Genomic DNA, 18,006 nt, shown 5'->3' on the forward strand with positions numbered 1-18,006 from the left:
TTCTCACGTTGTTTTCAAACTCACATGACTGTCTACTGCAAATTTTTTAAGTAGACCACAGCCCAAGATTATCTTTAAAGGTATAACTTAAAATATACAACGAATGCAAAAGATTTTCAACTCCCCAGAGTAAATGCAGCAGCATTTCTTAAATTATGTTATTAAATTATGGCACTGTTTGTAAGTAGACCCTTTTTCTCCTTCATTTGTTTTGGTATGTCTTTAATTTTTTAAAAAAGCCATTTTTCAGGTCCAAAAGTATCACAGAACAGCAAAAAAAAAAAAACACATGCCTTTAATAATATTTTGCTATTATAGTCAATATGAATATAAAGAACAAGTCTCCTTAAGCAAAACACTGATGTTTTTACTTTTACTAAAGACTATTTCTTTCCATTCTTTAAATAAAACGTCTATTTTCCTTTATCCTGACATAACTTTAGTATGTGCATTCTGCTTTTAACTAACAGCAAAGGTAAGAGTATCTTTGCCAGCCTCAGTGCTCACGTGGGTTCCAGAGCTCCTACCTGGAGTTGAAGACATGGCGGGGGCTGCCATCCCTGCCAGGGTCAGGGGAGGGGTCGCAGGGGGTGTGGTCTCTATTCCACTCTCTTCCATCATTTTGCTTCAATGATGGTGTACTGCAAAACATACAATTGTAACACATTTTATACAGTAATCAAAATTCCATTTCTAAAGCTTGCATAGTTAAGAAAAAAAGAATAACTCTCAGGAGACACATATATGCCTTTACTATTTATAATGTAACTTACTTTCAAACAAAAGGCTTATCAAAATTCTTAACAAAGTAGTTTATGAGAATGTGTAACACACAAACAATCTGTGATATTGTAAAACAAGTGTGTACCATATACACACTTCACAATTCGGAAATAATTTTATGGTAACAGTAAACTGCCAATATACAGTAAATATACAGTAAACTGCCAATTTGATTTCTGCCACATGAATACATGTTAAAATTGTGCCTCGATTTCATTATATTTAAAATGAAAATAAAACATTTAATGTAATTTGAAACCCCCTTCCCTTATAAAGTATTCTATGTGAACTACTCCTATTAACAGAGAAAAATTTTAAAGATGCTTGACCTGATAAATGCCTTACACTTTTCTCTCATAGAGTATTTTTATTTTTTTTTTTACCGGTACCGGGGATCAAATCATGACCACCTGCTTGCAAGGCAGGTGCTTATGCCACTGAGCTAAATCCCCAGCCCCTCATAGAGAATTCTTTAAAAATCAAAAAGTGGTAAACTTGAAAAAAATGCACTAATGTTAAGTCTCTGGTTCACATTTTAAAATACATTTACTAACAGACAAATTATATGTTTCAAGTTCTACAAAAGTGTTCACAAACGTGTATCCACTTACATACACACACACAAACATATTACAGGATGGTTTTGATAATAAGGGGTTATAAAACATGAGAAACAAATATTATAAATTGGTTCATCTCATGTAAAAACCTCAAAATGTGACAAATTTGTTTTTGGTATTTTTATTTGTTTAACAAATATTCAGTGATGGTTCACTGCTTGCCAACCATCATACATACTGTGCCTCTGGAAACACAACAGCAAACAAAAACAATCAGTATAAAGTCTAGTGCAATCAAATAATACCAACATAAAATGATACCAACATAGTACCAAGAGACAACTGTGGTCTGAAATGTGTGCACTACGAACACAGCTTCACAGGAATATGATTCCTATTCAGAAGTCAGGAAAGAGCTTTCCCAAAGATGTCACAGATATACTGAGATCTGAAGGAGAAACAGAACTTAAACAGGGCAAGAGAGAAAGACAGAGAGGCAGCTTCCAAAAAAAAGTGAACATATAATGCGTGTAAGAACCATGTGAGGCAGGTGTACCACCACTACAGTATTACTCCAGCAGAACTGAAAGAATAAGGCACGTTTGAAGAAAACCCACGTGACAATGATCAGAAAAGAATGAGGGCTGAAAAGATAGGCAAGAGTCCAGATCACACTGGGTCTTATCAGGGACTCTGTGCGGCTAAGTGCATGTGTGTTTTAGGCAATCAAGCTGTAAGGCAATCAAGCTGGAAGTGGTATAGTTAACTCTTGTTCTTTTTTGAAATTTTAAATTCACAAGAAAACTGAAAAGTAGAGTTCTTGAGTACCCCAAATCCAGCCTTTCTCATTAATAGCATGTCATGTGCTGACAGTACAACGATTAAACCCAAGAAACTGACACTGGTACGATACGGTTAACTAATCCATAGACCTTAACTGGTTTTCACCAGTTTTTTTTTTTTTACTTGTGTGTGTACACATGTAGTTCTATGATGATACATCATATACATAGACTCTCATATCACCACTGCCATAATTAGCATACACAACTGTCTCATCACTTCAAAAAACTCCCTTGCACTGATCCTATCCACTATAAGCCAGGGAGACAACTGATCTAATCTCTCATTTTCTCACTTCCTGAGAATAACATAGGTGAAATCTGTGGAGGACCACCTGGATGACTCTCCTTGAACAAAGGGCAATTACCTCCACTTTGGCTAAACCTGGCCCTATCTTCAGGTACCGCTATGTACAGCGCTAAGCTATTTCCTTTTCCCTTCAACTGATTCTAACCAATGTAAACAGGACTAGCTGAGGTGCTGAAGCTAGATCACAGTCACTGTTTCCCTGTCCAGTGACTCCCAAAACACAAGGCTGAACCTCTCAAGATGAAGAGCCATGGTTCAAAAGCTGTCAACTGGGTTGAGCCTTGAGATAAAGAGGCTATGACTTTACAGGGCAGAAAAGTTTACATATCAGAGTGGAGGCACCAGCCCCCTAAACATTACATACTACCTCAATTATTTTACTCATTCCCTTTCTTCTGCATATTGCAGAGGTGCTTGCAGACTTCCTGCATAGCCCAGCTCACATTATGCAAGTATTTCCCCCGCCATTCTCACAGTCACTCATCCTGTAGCCACTCCTTGCTTTAAAACTTAGTAAAATTCAGGTTAGACCCTAGGTTGAGCCCTTTGTCCCAATAAAGTTTCATCCTGGCCAGACTTACGACTCCTTGGACCAGCTAATGATAAATATGTCTTACTGTCTTTATTCTCACCATGGAGTGCACTGGAAGTGATAGATTGGAATTAACACACTGGAATTCCAATAACATTTCTACCGGATTACAAATTCCCAGACAGATTGCTGTGAATACTGAAATAGGATCTCTATAGATTCATGTAGTAAGAAACCTTTCAAGGTTAGCTTGTTTTAACCAGCAGAAGCCTCTGAGATTCATTCAAATTGTTGCATGTATCAAAAGTTTTTTTTTTTATTGTTGAATACTATTCTATTGTATAGCTTTACAGAATGACATTCAGGCTGATGTTAGTCATATTTGAGCTTTGAAAAGATTCCTTCGATCAAAGTGTGTAGCTTGGGCCATCATAAAGGCAGTGTGATGATACAGAGAGCTCCTGAAGACAGGTTGAAAAATAGCTGAAATTAATAACCTAGTGATTCTCACAAAGAGGAGAGGGGTGACTTGGTTCTTTTGGTAATGATCTAAAGACACTTTTGATTGTCACAATTAGAGGTTACTGCTGCTAATCTACTAGCAACAACTATTGCTAAAAATTCATCACACATTTCATGATGTAGACTAGGGTGAAAATAATAGAGAAAAGATTTTTTAAATGTTCATATGGTTAATTCAGCAACTAGATATGGAGGCAGAAAAGGAATGGGCATGGCTTGAACAATCAGACAAATGGCAGCATCCTTTACTAGTAAGGTGAGTGGTAAGCAGTCAAAGTCTGTGGTGGTGGTTGTGGGAGGCGGGTCAGAAGATTGCAATCAGTGTTTAGTCTAGTCTCTGACATGCTAATTTCAAGCTTCTTGAAACATTCCAGCAGGCACAATGAGTTGATGTGGAGCTCCAAAACCACATAAATGTGGGTGCCATCAATGTATCAGTGGTTTGCAAAGTCAAGTTCTTTATGAGATTATCTGGCAAGAACACATCGAGAGCAAAAAAGACTATGACTTAAAAGCTAATCTAGTTTATTCAGATAGCAGATCAGACTGCAGAAAACGACATAATCAGAGACTACAGTATCCAAAAAAGTCAAGTGTATTTTTAAGGTAGGAATAGGCAACAGTATTTCTACAGGAAACCAGCAAGAATGCCTTCTAAAAGGTATGATGGATTCACTAAACTAAAGATGAACTTACAGGTGTTTACAAGGAATGGGTGAGGATAGAAGGCATTCTGAACTGAGACTCAGGGTAAAAGAGGTGAGACACATATCCACTACTTCCCACAAAGTTATTTCTTTTCATTTTCAATTGGTCATTCATCTTCCTAGTACAGATGCTACCTAACCCTTACAATGGCCAGTGGAAGTCATACTTAAAGTCTCTAAAGGCTTTATTAGTTGCAAAATGGTTTAACTGCAATTCTGGAGAAAATTTTGCACTCACAAACATACCTTCTTAGACATAAAGTTGCAATGAATTGTCAGAACTGGTAAACCTCCCAGAGACCAACTGTATTAATGTATAAATATTAAAGGAAATAATGGTGGAAACGGCTTGGAAAATTGAGCCCTCAGTCTGTGGCCAGATGCGTTCTTTCAGTTTGCTTGTATCTTGATTTTCTGTTATAAAAAAAAGTGATGGCTGCTTGCAGAAAAGAAATATAAGGGGATTCTGATGAACTTTAAAACATTACAAACAATTATGATGGATATATGAATGCCGTAAGATTGCCTCTACTACTTGACAGTGAGTACTAGACCAGTGTGAATTATCCCTGCATTCTCAGCTTTGATCCCAACATAAGCTTCCCAAAGTGTTCTCTGATTTAGCAGCTGAAAGGGGCTAAAATAACAAAACGTGTCATAATCATTGAAAAGCATGATATCTCTCAAACTAACTGCTCTACAAAAACTGTTTCGGACATAAATTCTGCCCATCTAGGAAACGGGCAACCCTGCCAATTTACTGAAGCATGTTCCAATGCCAAAAAGTCGAGCGTGCAAAAGTTCCGTGGAGCAGTGCTAGCCACCGACGGGGGCCAGTCAAAGAAAATCAGCTTCCCCCATTACCTGTTCCGTCTGTTAACTCTAAGGCCTGAGCGACCGAAATCCTATTCCAGGAGACAGCGGCCTCCTTCAGGTGCTGCCACGTCTCCAGGCCAGGCTGGGCCGGGCTAACGTCCGCGAGCACCCGCCTCTGCTCTCTCTGCGGTGGCCGGCGCGCGGGAAGGTGGGACCACACATCGGGGCTCGGGACTCGGGACTGGGCCCGGCGCAGGCGAGCAGTCCGAGTAGAGATCCCGGCCCGCACTCACTCCGGAAGCGCGGCGAGGACAGTGCTCGGACGCGGACCCGCCGCCGCCACCCGCAGGATCGGAAGCGACCCGCACCCGGGGGCCGGCCGCCCGCCCACCTCCCGGGACGGCGCCCCTCTAAGAGCACGCGGGTAGCGGCCAAGCGGACGCTCACCTGGGGTCTAGAGCAAACGCCTGCGTGGCAGCACCAACGGGAGACAGGGCACTCAGGAGTAGTGCTACAGTTCGGAGAAGAGCCGGAGGACGCGGCACTGAGCTCCACTCCGCACGGCCCGCCTCCAAGATGGCCACTGGCGACGCACGCCCTGCGGCTGCCACGTCGCTGCGCGCGCCCCGCCCAGGAACCAGGCCACGCCCCTCCGCGCCCGCGCGCCCCGCCCAGGAACTAGGTCCCGCCCCCTCCGCGCTGCGCGCCCCGCCCCCGGCCACACCCAGAGCGGTTCCCCTCCCCTCAGGGCTGAAGGTTTTCTGTCCAGGGCTGTGCCGGTGCCCTCGGACAACTTTTCAAAGATTTTAAGATTGCAGCGGTTGCAAGAGGGACGAGGAGTGGGGCAAAAGGTAGCAGCTGCTTTACTGAGTCTTTTCTTCAAGTGTACGTATTGCAGTTTCTTTTTTTATTTTTCAGATTCAAACATAGAAGACAAAGATAATGAGGTTTCTCACCCTTTTATGCTACCCTAAGGCAGTACCTGAAACAGTTGGTGTCCAATAATGTACCTTAAATAAGTCAATGAATGGAGTGCAATGCATGGCAGGTGAAATTGCAATACTCTTTCTTGGTGTCTTCCCAAAAGAGTTAATAGCATCATACCACCGTGATATATGCACATCCATATTTATAGTAGCAGAATTTGTAACTGCTACATCTTAGAAATAGCCTAGGTGCCCATCATCAGATGAATGTATGAAGAAGATGTGGTTTTTATGTACAATAGGTTACTGCTCTGCCATAAAGATAAGCTTAAGACATTTTTAGGTAAATGAATGCACCTCGAGACCATAATTTTTAGTGAAATAAATGCACCTTGAGACCATAATTTTTAGTGAAATAAATCGAACATACGTATTTGAATAGCACATTGTTTCTCTTGTGGGAGAACCCAAAGGCGCAAAATGGATGAAAGTAGGAAGAAAATGTTCAAATAGGAAGGGGAATGAGGGAAGAGGTAGGGGAAGGAAAGGAAGGGAAAAAGAAGAAAGAGAACAGAAGGGGAAAAATGTCAAAGCTTTTGTAAATAAGGATTGAAGAGGGAAAGGGAATGAGAAAAAAAATCAAGCTATATCATCATGTAGAGATACAAATTCCCAATGATACATGAGGTCATTATGTATATCAAAAGAGTACCAATAAAATTAGTTTTAAGTAAAAGTCCTGACTCCCAATGGCCCAGAGGACAATTGTGCAGTTGTGTACCCTTGAACAGGACATTTAGTCTTTTTTTTTCATCTGTAAAATGAGAATATCTGTTATTGTTACTCAGGCAAGCAATAGAGTCAAATAAAATAAGTTGTATTAAAGCACTTTTTAAACTGCTCATCAGGCCAGGTGTGGTGACAGGCACCTGTAATCCCAGCACTCAGAAGGCTGATAGAGGAAGATTGCTTTTAGTTCAAGGCCAGCCTGGGCTGCATAGTGAGATAAAGGGCAGCCTAAACAGCATGGGGAGACCTTGTCTCAGAAAAAAAAATTCTCAGCATTCAACATATGAAAAATTGTAGTTCCTATTATAGCTGTCACATTTCCTGCAGGAATGTAGGGGTTAAAGCTAACATGGCTCTTTGCTGGGCAGGGAGCACTAGGGGTTGAACACACAACCTTTTCACTGAGCTGTGTCCCTAGGGTTTTTTGCCCAATCAGAATCTCCGTATGTTGCCCAGGTGGAACTTGAGCTTCAAGTCCTCCTGCCTTAGCCTCCAAAGTGCTGAGATTCCAGGCTTGTGCCCTGTGACCTTCAATTTGACAGTTTAAACAGTCTAAAAATACTTCACTAGCCTCAGGTGTTGGTGCAAGTACATAATCCTAGCTCTTGGAGGCTGAAGCAAGAAAATCCCAAATATGAGCCTTTGCCTGGGTAGTTTAGCAATTTAGCAAGACGCTGTCTCAAAATTGAAAAGAAAAAACATTATTTTCAAGGCTAGGGATGTAGTTCAATGTGAAAGCCCTGGTTTTAATTCCTAATACCACTAAATAAATAAACAAACCTCACTCAAAAGTAATCTGATTTTACTGTGCCCCAGACTGCAGATCTGGCTCCGAATTTGTAGTGGGTCATTTCCTCTGGTGGTGACTCACCCTCTCCTGCTGAGAATGTGTGTAGGTGGCCTTCTAGGTTACTCCCCAGAAAGTGCAATTGGGAGTGGTGCTGAAGCAGATACCATCGCCATCATCTTAGGTTGACACCCTTCATAACAATAAGGTACACTGGTTTCTTCAGTCCACAGATACTTTTAGTACCTGCACTAGGCTGGGCACTGGTTCTAGAAATGCTGCAACAAACAAGACAGACAAGATCTTGAGTCTTACGTAGCTTTCCTCCTAGTTGGATAGAGAAGTTGTGAGCAGGAAAACAAATACACAATAGAGTGATGTGACCTGAACAAGAAGAATGGCGAGGCAAAATCTGAGCAGAGACTTGTGATGGTCATGGTCTTCAGGACTGAGAAAAACCATACAAAGACCGCAGTGCGGCAACTACAGGGCACCAAGGAAGTGCAAGAGTAAAGAAATGTGGGCAGAGAGATTACAGGGGCCAGGTCGCACTCAGTCTTGTGAACCATAACAAAGGCTCTGAGTTACAGGCTGAGAAAAATGGGAAGCATGTGAAAGCCTCTTTGAGCAGAGAGCTGACAAGGTTTCAACTGACTTTTGAACTGCACTCTGATTGCTGGATGCCTGTGGGACATGTAAGGAGTAAAGACAGCCAATAGTAAGACCACCGTGGCTTAGAGTAACTAGAGGAGTGCAGGTGTTGCAGAGTTTTGAAGATCAACCTATCATAATTTATTGAAAGTTTGATATGGTATTAGTTTCCTAAAACTGCCCTAATAAATGTCTACAACTATTAGGCTAAAAATGACAGAAATTTCTTCCTTCATGGTTCTGGAAGACAGAAGTCCAAAAGTCAAGGGATCAGTAGAGTTTCTCCAAAGGCTTTCAAGGAAAAATCTTGCGTTTTTCTAGCTTCTAGACGCTCCAGATGGTCTTTAACTTGTGCCAACACAATTCTAGTTTCTGCCTTTGTTATTATAGGGGCTTCTCTTTGTGTTTCAATGTCTCAGATCCCACTCAGCTGTTTTAAAGATACCTGACATTGCATTTAGGGTACTGTTTTAATCCAGAACAATCACTCAAGACACTCGAGGGTCTTACAAAGACTCTATTTCCAAAAACTTCATGTTCACAAGCTTCAAGTAGTCATATTTTTTGGAGGACCACTATTTCATTTATTACATGGACAAAGAGACAGAAAACAGGGCTAGAGATTTAGCTCAGCAGCATAAGCGCCTACCTTGCAAGCACACCAATCTCTGGTACCAATTTAAAAAAAAAAAGAGACAGAAAGCAGCTAAATAAGTAAGACTATAAGATGGACTTCCAAGCTTTATACCTTGAATTACTTTATAATAATTTATGTTTAACTTACCACTTTTCATTTGAAATATTATCATTCCAGAATTACAAAAATGGAAAGTAAGCTGCTGCAAATTGTGTGCAGAGCTGAAATTGGAACCCAGAATTTGTAGATGGTCTACCAGCTGCTTGTCTGTGCATTGGGTGCTAAGGTTCAGATGTGTTCCTAAATGGCAGACAGTGAGTGGAGTCAAGGAACAATTGTAACTTAATGGCCAAAGAAGTGCTTAGCTTTTTAAAAAAATTGTTGTAAGGGCAAAGTGACAGAACAAAAAACTGATAGACATTTTATAGCAAAAGTTAAAAATCAGTTAGTGGCCTGTGACTATGCTCATGCTGTTTGCCATACAATTAGCTTGCCAAACTCAATTAGCCTTGACTGCATCCTGCTGCTTCTCCAGGTCATGTGCTCAATTAGCCTGACTGCATCCAGTAGTAATGTCTGTGTTTTCCTACCTAGAAATATATTTACAGTTTTCTAGCTTGCTTCGAGGACTTTAGGCCCACAGCTGAATGGGCCTAAATGCATCCAATCAAGGACACATTTAACTCTACCCACTCCACTCAAACTTCCTCTCCTGCTTTTCAGAATGTTCTTACCTTATGATAAACAATTCCTTTTTAAGTAAACGTATAAAAAGCCTGCTTGACAATATATGGCTTAATTCTTGTAAACAGTTATGTAATAACCTGCTATCAGCCTTGTGCATCCTGCTTACAAAATGTATTTAAATTCTAAGCTGCCTTAGGGTGATTTGGAACTGATTCCCACCAGCCTGCTAACATAATAAATCATTGCCTCCCTAAGTTCTCAGTGCAGAGTATTTTCCTTTAGTCCAGGATTTTTCTGCAACATTGTTATTAACAACGCATCAAGTTTTTCCTTGTAGGAAGCTCAGTGTACTGGAAGAGTTCATTTGTGAGTTATAATGAGTGAGACAATATGACAGTGGAATTTTGCTTTTCTTGCTCAAAACCATTTCCCCGTCAAGTTGATCCTTTTTGCTAGCTCATGTTTAATAGGTCTATTCTTAAATGTTTTTAAGGCAGTCCTTATGTTGCTGATATCTACCTGACTATTCAAACATGTATTTCCAGGTGAATGGGAGATGAGGTTCAGACTTGGTTATTTGCAACATCTCCAGGAGTAAAGACAGATTTTGATTTGAGATAATGTACAGCTGAGGCCACAGACAAGTTATACAACCATGCAGAGAGACTCCAATAGACTTACTAGAAGTGCTAGTCTAGACGCAGAGATTGGAGGCTACATCCATGCTAATCAGGCAAAGACAGACTGTGCCCTGCTCTTTTTTACCCCAAGCTTTCCCCTGATCTCTCCCATCCTGCTGCTGCCACCTGATCTCTCCTTAGCCAACCCCTGGCTGTCTCCTGCTTTCCCACCTCAGTACCTATGTTTCCTTGGCAACTAGGGAAGACAAGGGTTGTCTCCAAGATTTCATGAGACATACTTACACTAAAAAATTATTCATAATTCATCAGAAATTTCAATCAAAAAGGCAGTTAAGCCAGGACTATACTATGGATTGTGACCTTAACTCTGCTACCATACAATTTGCATTGAAATTTGGTTCTAATACCTTCTTAATCAACAGTTAAAAGTGGTTGCTGTTTATTTTTCTACTTTTATAGAGTGGGATGTGCTACTATTAATGCATAGTTTTTCACTTGGAGATTAAATAAATTAGGATGTGTCAAGGGTTCAGAACAATACCTAACTCATTTGAAACCAAAATAAATTTTATTTAATTAAATCTGAGCTGTAATTTCCAGATCAAAATTTTTGTTTGCTTGTTGGTTTTCACCTGAAGAAAACTTAGATAGGAGGTGAATTCACCTTTCAGTTTACATGAGGTTTTCCCACTCCAGAGCTATCATGCCAGCCTAAGTATCAAAGGTACCACCTCTTAGTCTCACAAGTAATGCAATTTGATGATAAATCTTGTGATACCCTAGTTACAGAGATATTAGGTTACCCCTTTTGCACACACGAGTTACAGTGTGAAAGTCTTGATATCTGCTCATTGCTCCTCTCAATCACTGCTAAAATCCCATTTCAGTTTTATTTAAAGAACTAACTTATTTTTTACAAAATATGTGTTTATGAAAGTTCTATGACCGCGTTTCCCTTCACATGGTTAAATCTTAAAAACTTAACTTAAAACTTTCACTTTCTAGACTCTTCTTGTCTCCAACCTGATTTATATTTCCCACCCTCTGCACCAGCTGGAGGATCTACCCTATCTGAGCCTCAAACCATGAAGTTTTACCCTTATCAATTCCTTTACCTAAAATACACTTTTCTCTTTCTGTAGGGAGCGGTGCGACCACCCCGCTCCTGTCTCCCCTCCTCTCCCATATGGGCACATAAAGCATCCACATTAACCATAATCCTCTCCTACTCACGTCACGTACACGGACATGACGATGACCCATCAGAAATCACCCCATAGCCTCTTCCTGTCCCACCAGCCTGCCCCTGCCCTGTAAAAACAGCGACCACTTTATCAATAAATGAGGCTTGATCAGATTTTCTCGACTTGTCTCCATCTTTCTGTCTCTGGCCCTGTCTGTGTTAATCCCCATTCCTTCTCCAGGAAACTGCTCCACAGATCCTGATTGACCCGGCCCGGATTGACCTGCAGGCCGGGTCAAGTGGCACCCATCGTGGGGCTCCTGGCACAAAGGGCTCAACGAGGGAGCCGTCCTGAGATGCATGCATAAGAAGGGAACTAAGAGTTTTGTGACCAACGCTATGTGGGAGCCTGCTGCACCACTTGAGTCACGGTAAGTGGACGGTGATCCCTTTTTTTCCGACATGGGTCAGGCATTAAGTGACACTTTGTGTCAGGTTTAAATAAAGCTTTAAAGACAAGAGGGAAAAAGGCTAAAAAAAAAAAAGAAGATTTATTGCAGTACTTTCAATTTATTCATAAGGTTTGCACTTGGTTCCCTTTAGAGGGCTCTATTGATGCAAAAAGATGGGAAAGAGCAGGAGATGCATTAAAGGATTACTATCAGGTCTTTGGCCCTGAAAAGGTCCCAGTTATGGCCTTTGCCTGCTGGAACCTAATCTTGGAGCTACTTACACAGCGCTGCCAAGACCGTCAAATTGATAAAACAATCACCCAAGGTGAAGCCGCCCTGCGAGCTTCCGCCACGCCAACACCACTTCCCTCAGGAGACAAATCTGAAGTTTCTTGCCCCTCCAACAAGGAGGCAAATTATATATAAAAAAGCTCCAGGATGGCAGCTCGCCACCACCCGAGTCCCTAACACCAGGTCTAATTAGAACAAGAAAAACAAAGACTCATTCTGCAACTCAAAACTTTACAGACAAGCCATTTAGACGCCACCCCTAAGATGGTGCCAGCTTCTAAAATGGCACTTGCCTCACTTCTGCCACATCAGGGTGGGTCCCCCCTCCCCCCCCCTCCTCCTTCCCCAAAATGGCGTTTCTGGTGGCGAAACAAACGTACCTCCCCAAGATGGCACCACACAACCACAAGACGGCGCCACGCCACTAGCTCCACAGGTCATTAGGACCCATACGCCATTCACAGTGGCAGCTTTAAAAAAAAATTAAAGATAGCAGTCTCCCAATATGGCCCTACACCTGCTTTCACTCTTGCTGTTTTAAATTCTTTGGCTGATGGCTGGCTCACACCTACAGATTGGCAAGAATTGGCTGGAGCAATTTTATAGGGTGAGGATGATTTTTGGTAAAAATCAAAATATACAAAAAATTGAAAAGAAATCGCCAGGTGAAATACGCAAGCCTGCAATGGGTGGGACCTTGATATGTTAATAGGGGATGATGCCTATGCTGGCAGAGAGGCCCAAAAGCAATTTAAGGGAGATATGAGTTCCTCTCTCAGGAGCATTAAGCAGGGGCTGGGGATTTAGCTCAGTGACATAAGTGCCTGCCAGCCAAGCACAAGGTTGTGAGTTCAGCCCCCAGGGCTGGAGATTTAACTCAGTGGCATAGATGCCTGCCTGACAAATAAAAGTCTGTGAGTTCAATCTCTGGTACCATTGACATTGAAACTGCTTGTAAGCAAGGCTTGCTATGGCTGCCACCTTGCAAGGGTTTGCAGTTAAACAGTTCTTATCTCAAAAAAGTAAAACTTTTACCTGTGGAGAGACTGGTCATTTTGCAAAAAACTGTAAAAAAGACTCCAGAGATACAGATTCCAATGTCAATTACTTTGACTCATTTAACTGATCGGAGTGATATTGATCTAGTCTCTTAAGTTTCATTTCAGCATATGTAAAGATGGGGACAGCTGCTAAGAGGAGAATGAGAGACACTATGATAGTTATTATTGTCTTCCCCAATGTCAGGTCTTAAAGACCTGAGGAGCCTTTGTCATCCTGTAATGATTTGATTAGTTCTATAATATGCAGTGTATATTTAATGTGCGTGAAGATGAGGACAACTGTTTGGGGGAAACTAGAGACAATTAGTTGAACAGTAAAGATCTCCAGTGGACTTGCTTTCAAATCTGTATTTCTTTAAATTGTTTTTTTTTAACTGTTTTGAACTGTTTTGTACTGTTTTGATATGTTTGGTCTTGCCCTCTTTGAGATAAAAAACAAGTGGGTAGGACTGATAACCATATTACAAAGTTTTTGTTGAATCATTGAGCAGAACTGTTGGCAGTGTCACTATTTGAATGTCACTTTACATACTTTAATTTTACAACCTGAATAACTATTTCTAAGATGACAATATGTAACTTATCAACTGGTGATATCTTACCATTTATTTTTCTGTAATTCTATATTAAGATCACGAGAGAGCAGGCCAGACAGATTGTAAAAGACTGCCCATCCTGTGCTATCCACCTACCCATGCAACACTTAGGGGTTAATCCAAGGGGCCTTGTTCCCAGTGCCCTGTGGCAAATGGATGTCACCCATATCCCAGAGTTTGGCAACCTAAAATATGTCCATGTGAGCGTTGATACATACAGCGGCTTTATCCTCGCCACCCTCCAAACTGGAGAGGCTATTAAACATATCATTGCTCACATGCTGTCAGCTTTATCAGTGCTTGGAAACCCTCATCAACTTAAGACCGACAATGGTCCTGGATATACTAGCACTTCCTTTGCCCACTTCTGCAAGTGCCTCAACATCCTCCATACAACAGGAATACCTTACAATCCACAAGGCCAAAGTATTGTTAAACGTGCACATCGTTCTCTCAAACTCACTATTGATAAAGTCAAGGGGGGATCATGGTACCCTATCCAAGGATCCCCCAGAAATATTCTATCTCATGCCTTATTCATTCTTAATTTTTTAAATTTGGATGCTTTTGAACAATCAGCAGCCATGCATTTTTGGCATATTGAAACACAAAAGCAAACACATGGACATATTTTAGGTTGCCAAACTCTGGGATGTGGGTGATATCCATTTGCCACAGGGCATTGGGAACAAGGCCCCTTTGCTTCTGTACGATGGAGAGACCCCCTGACTAACTCATGGCATGGCCCTGACCCCATTCTCACATAGGGATGTGGTTCAGTGTGCATATACTCCTGCAAAGACAAAGAGGCTAGATGGCTCCCCATTCGTCTCATTAGGCAAATTAATGAGCCAAATAATAATAACCCCCAAAAGGCCCAGGAGTAAACACATACCCTGAGGCAACTTCTTGTGCTTCCTTACAGAAAATGCCAAACCGATGGATTACATGATGCCTTCTCGAGATCCTCCTTGGACCACCCTTGACCAATAGTGGATTTGGACCTCCTGTCACAAATGGCCTCTAACCCCTTCTCCACACTCTGGGGAGGGCTCTTCCCCTACCTAGCGCCCCTCCTGGGGCCTCTAGTTGCCTTGTTGCTTCTCCTCTCTGTGAGTTCTTGTATTTTTCAGAGGATTATGATGCTCATTAGTAACCGGATAGACGTGTTTATGGCAAAGCCCATTCAGGTACACTATCACCAGCTGGAGATGGCAGATCAACAAACCTACCGGGAAAGAATTCCCACGAATGGCCCATATGACGATGTGGCCTAACTGCCCTGAGGCAATGGACAGGCAGCCAGAGCCGGGCAACTAGGACATACATGCTACAACACCAGCTGCCTAAGACAGGCACAGGACCAACTGCTGTCCTGCAAGCCCATGACAGGTAAGGCCCAGCTGGGTCCATGTAATGAGGTCCTTGACCTAAGACAGGAGCTGTCCTCACAGGGCCTGCCATACTCCTGACTTAAAAATATAGAAAGGGAGGAGATGTAGGGAGCGGTGTGACCGCCCCGCTGCTGTCTCCCCGCCTCTCTCTCCTATGGGCACATAATGCACCTACATTAACCATAATCCTCTCTTGCTTATATCACATACATGGACGTGACGATGATCCATCAGAGATCACCCCATAGCCTCTTCCTGTCCCACTGGCCCGCCCCTGCCCTATAAAAGCAGCGACCACTTTATCAATAAATGAGTCTTGATTGGACTTCCTCGACTTGTCTCTGTCTCTCTGTCTCCAGCCCTGTTTGTGTTAATCCCCGTTCCTTCTCCAGGAAACTGCCCCGCAGATCCGGATTGACCCACAGGCCAGGTCATCTTTCCACTTTGCTAGCAAAGATTTCTCATTTTTTAAGAATTAGATCAAAGTTTTTTCTACCATAAAATTGTTTCACTTTGTATTATTGTTGAATGTACATACTTCTATTTTCTATTCATTTCTCAGCTTATTAATGGTAACATATTGGTTTTAAAATCCTGCTACATTCAAATTTTTACATGCATACTCCATGACCATTTTTCAGTGGAGTTAGATTTCCTATTAAGATTCATGTGCAGTACACAAATCACAAAATGTCTTCTTAAGAATCTCCTTTTTCTTCCCTCAAACCTAAGTTTCCACTAAAAATATTCTTGTAGGAAGCAGAATAAATATGTACCTGTAGGAAAATCCACAGTTTAACTTTGGACAAGAAACCATGCAACTAAAATTAGTTTTCTGACCAAGGAAACACTATTAATATAACATATTTCTAAGTGTTATAAGTTGTTTATTCTAGAGATCATAGAAAATAAGGGAAGTCTAACAAATTGTCACATCCCAGAGGGGTCTAAGAAGACAATGACAGCTAAGCATAATGCAGTATGGAAACCAGGATCACACAATGAAAGCCAGGAAAGGCTATTCAGTGTTGAAAGCAAGGTACTGGGCCACATTGCTTGGTTTACAGAGATTCAAAGGCAGAGACTTATAGCAGTACAAAAGTTTTTCGTTTTTATTGGTACCAGGGATTGAACTCACGACTACCTGCTTGCAAGGCAGGTGCTTATGCCGCTGAGCTAAATCCCCAGCCCCAGTACAAAAGTTTTTCAGTGAGGGAAAAAGAAGGAGCTGGGTGTGCTCTGCTTATGCCATTAACTTTGATGCCACACAGCTTGTATTGAAATTTTGGTCCTAGCATGGGGAAGCTGTTGGTAGGCTGACCAGAAGCAGAATATCCCATGTGACTGGTTAGAGGTATGTATTTGAGTTTCTTTAATTGGTCTTGAATTGGAAGCTGGAGCAAAAATTAGGGAAGTTGTCCATTATTAATTAAATTCTGGCTGTTTGAGACCATTGCTTTAGGGGCTACAGGTTGTGGATCAGACATTTTACTTATGCTTTAGGCATCTACTGCTTGTACATGCAATCTCCCATTGCTTCCTTGATGAAATCCTAGAATAGAAAGTGAACGTCAGCTAAAAACTAATAAAAATGAACACAAGTATTAACTTTAGATAATAATAATAGTGTACTGATATTGGTTCATTATTTGTAACACATGTACCATACTTATGTAAGGTGTTATTAATAGGAATATTTGAGAACTCTGTACTATGTTCTCAATTTTTCTGTGACTCCAAAACTACTATAAAATAAATTTAGTAAAAACACATCTTGGAGACACCCCTGATTCCTTACTTGCCCTCGCATTCCATCCCAGTCCCTTAGCAAGTCCTGTCAACTCCGCTTTGACAACACATCCAAAATATGGCCACTCTCCCTCAGCTCTCTGCCACCACCTCCACTTGGCTCCGTCTCTCACCTGTGGTGAGTCTTCGCTGGCTTTGTCACCTCCCACCTGCCTCTGCTCCTGCCTCTCTGTGGTACTCTTCTGCAGAGGTCGATACAGCCCATACAGCCCTCATAATGCAGTGCCAGCATCTCTCTTCCCTCATCTCTCACTGCTCTTTGCTTGCTCCCTGTGCTCCACTATGCCAGCCACACTGTTGTACCTCAGACCCCTCCAGCACACGCACACCGTATGCCCTGTCACCTGCTCCCCTTCATGGAGTGGCGTCTCCTCCCCCAGGTTATCTGGGTCTCAGAGAGGCCTTCTCCGAATGAACTACTTCCCAGTAACTGATGCTTTAGAGTGTTGTTATTCCTTTCCAAATACCTAATTTCAAGTCAGTCATATAAAGTCAAAGATGACTTAGCTCATTTTCTTCATACACATAAAATTCACTTTAGTTACAGTTCAGTTGGGCTTTGATATAAGATGCAAGTTAAGTGTCCTTGCACAACTTATTAGTTTTCTGACCAAGGCATATGGTATCACATGCACAGGCATATGGTATCACCTGCAGTGTAAATTTCTATGTCACAATTTCTGGAAATATTTTAAAACATTCATACAACCAACATTTATTGAGTAAAACTCTGTTATGGTTTGTGTCTGGATGTCCCTCACAGCCTCATGTCCAGAGAGGTACTTTTCGGAGGTGATTGAATCTAGAGTGTGTATTGTGGTCCAATGCTGGGATTCTGGGTGTGCTACATCTACCCTAGGTTTGGTGTGGCCTACACACAATATAAAGGGTAGAAAGAATCCTCTCTGGCACTCCTCCTTTTTTTCTCTTGGTGCTTTTGCTGTCTTCTGCTACCATCAACTGTTGCCCCTCTGCTACACCTCCCTGCCTTGGAGCCAGTGGAATATAGGCTGAAAATTCCACAAACGGT

General features: G+C 41.8%; 1 protein-coding gene and 1 long non-coding RNA gene across 3 annotated transcripts in view; one reads left to right on the forward strand and one right to left on the reverse strand.

Moving 5' to 3' along the window:
• The window catches only part of Prrc1 (proline rich coiled-coil 1), a 34,934-nt gene extending 29,269 nt beyond the window's left edge, over positions 1–5,665 (reverse strand). Inside the window, exons 1-2 of one of the 2 annotated variants that reach the window (XM_003477364.5) lie at positions 5,520–5,665; positions 528–641 (exon numbers count right to left, since the gene is read on the reverse strand). In XM_003477364.5, coding sequence (XP_003477412.1) covers positions 528–621 — 94 coding nt within the window. In that variant the 5' untranslated portion in view covers positions 622–641; positions 5,520–5,665. Of the gene's footprint in view, positions 1–527; positions 642–5,120; positions 5,246–5,519 lie in introns of those variants that run through there. The other variant, XM_063232417.1, reaches the window with a different exon arrangement.
• A 163-nt stretch (positions 5,666–5,828) lies between these two features.
• Positions 5,829–15,486, forward strand: LOC134472029 (uncharacterized). Its single transcript, XR_010041851.1, has 3 exons — positions 5,829–5,957; positions 11,615–11,804; positions 14,699–15,486. It is a non-coding gene; the product is annotated as an uncharacterized LOC134472029 (long non-coding RNA).
• The last annotated feature ends 2,520 nt before the right edge of the window (positions 15,487–18,006 follow it).

The sequence above is a fragment of the Cavia porcellus genome, unplaced genomic scaffold (genome assembly GCF_034190915.1).
Source record: "Cavia porcellus strain 051 isolate PalLab524CR breed Dunkin Hartley unplaced genomic scaffold, mCavPor4.1 scaffold_21, whole genome shotgun sequence".
Taxonomy (NCBI): domain Eukaryota; kingdom Metazoa; phylum Chordata; class Mammalia; order Rodentia; family Caviidae; genus Cavia; species Cavia porcellus.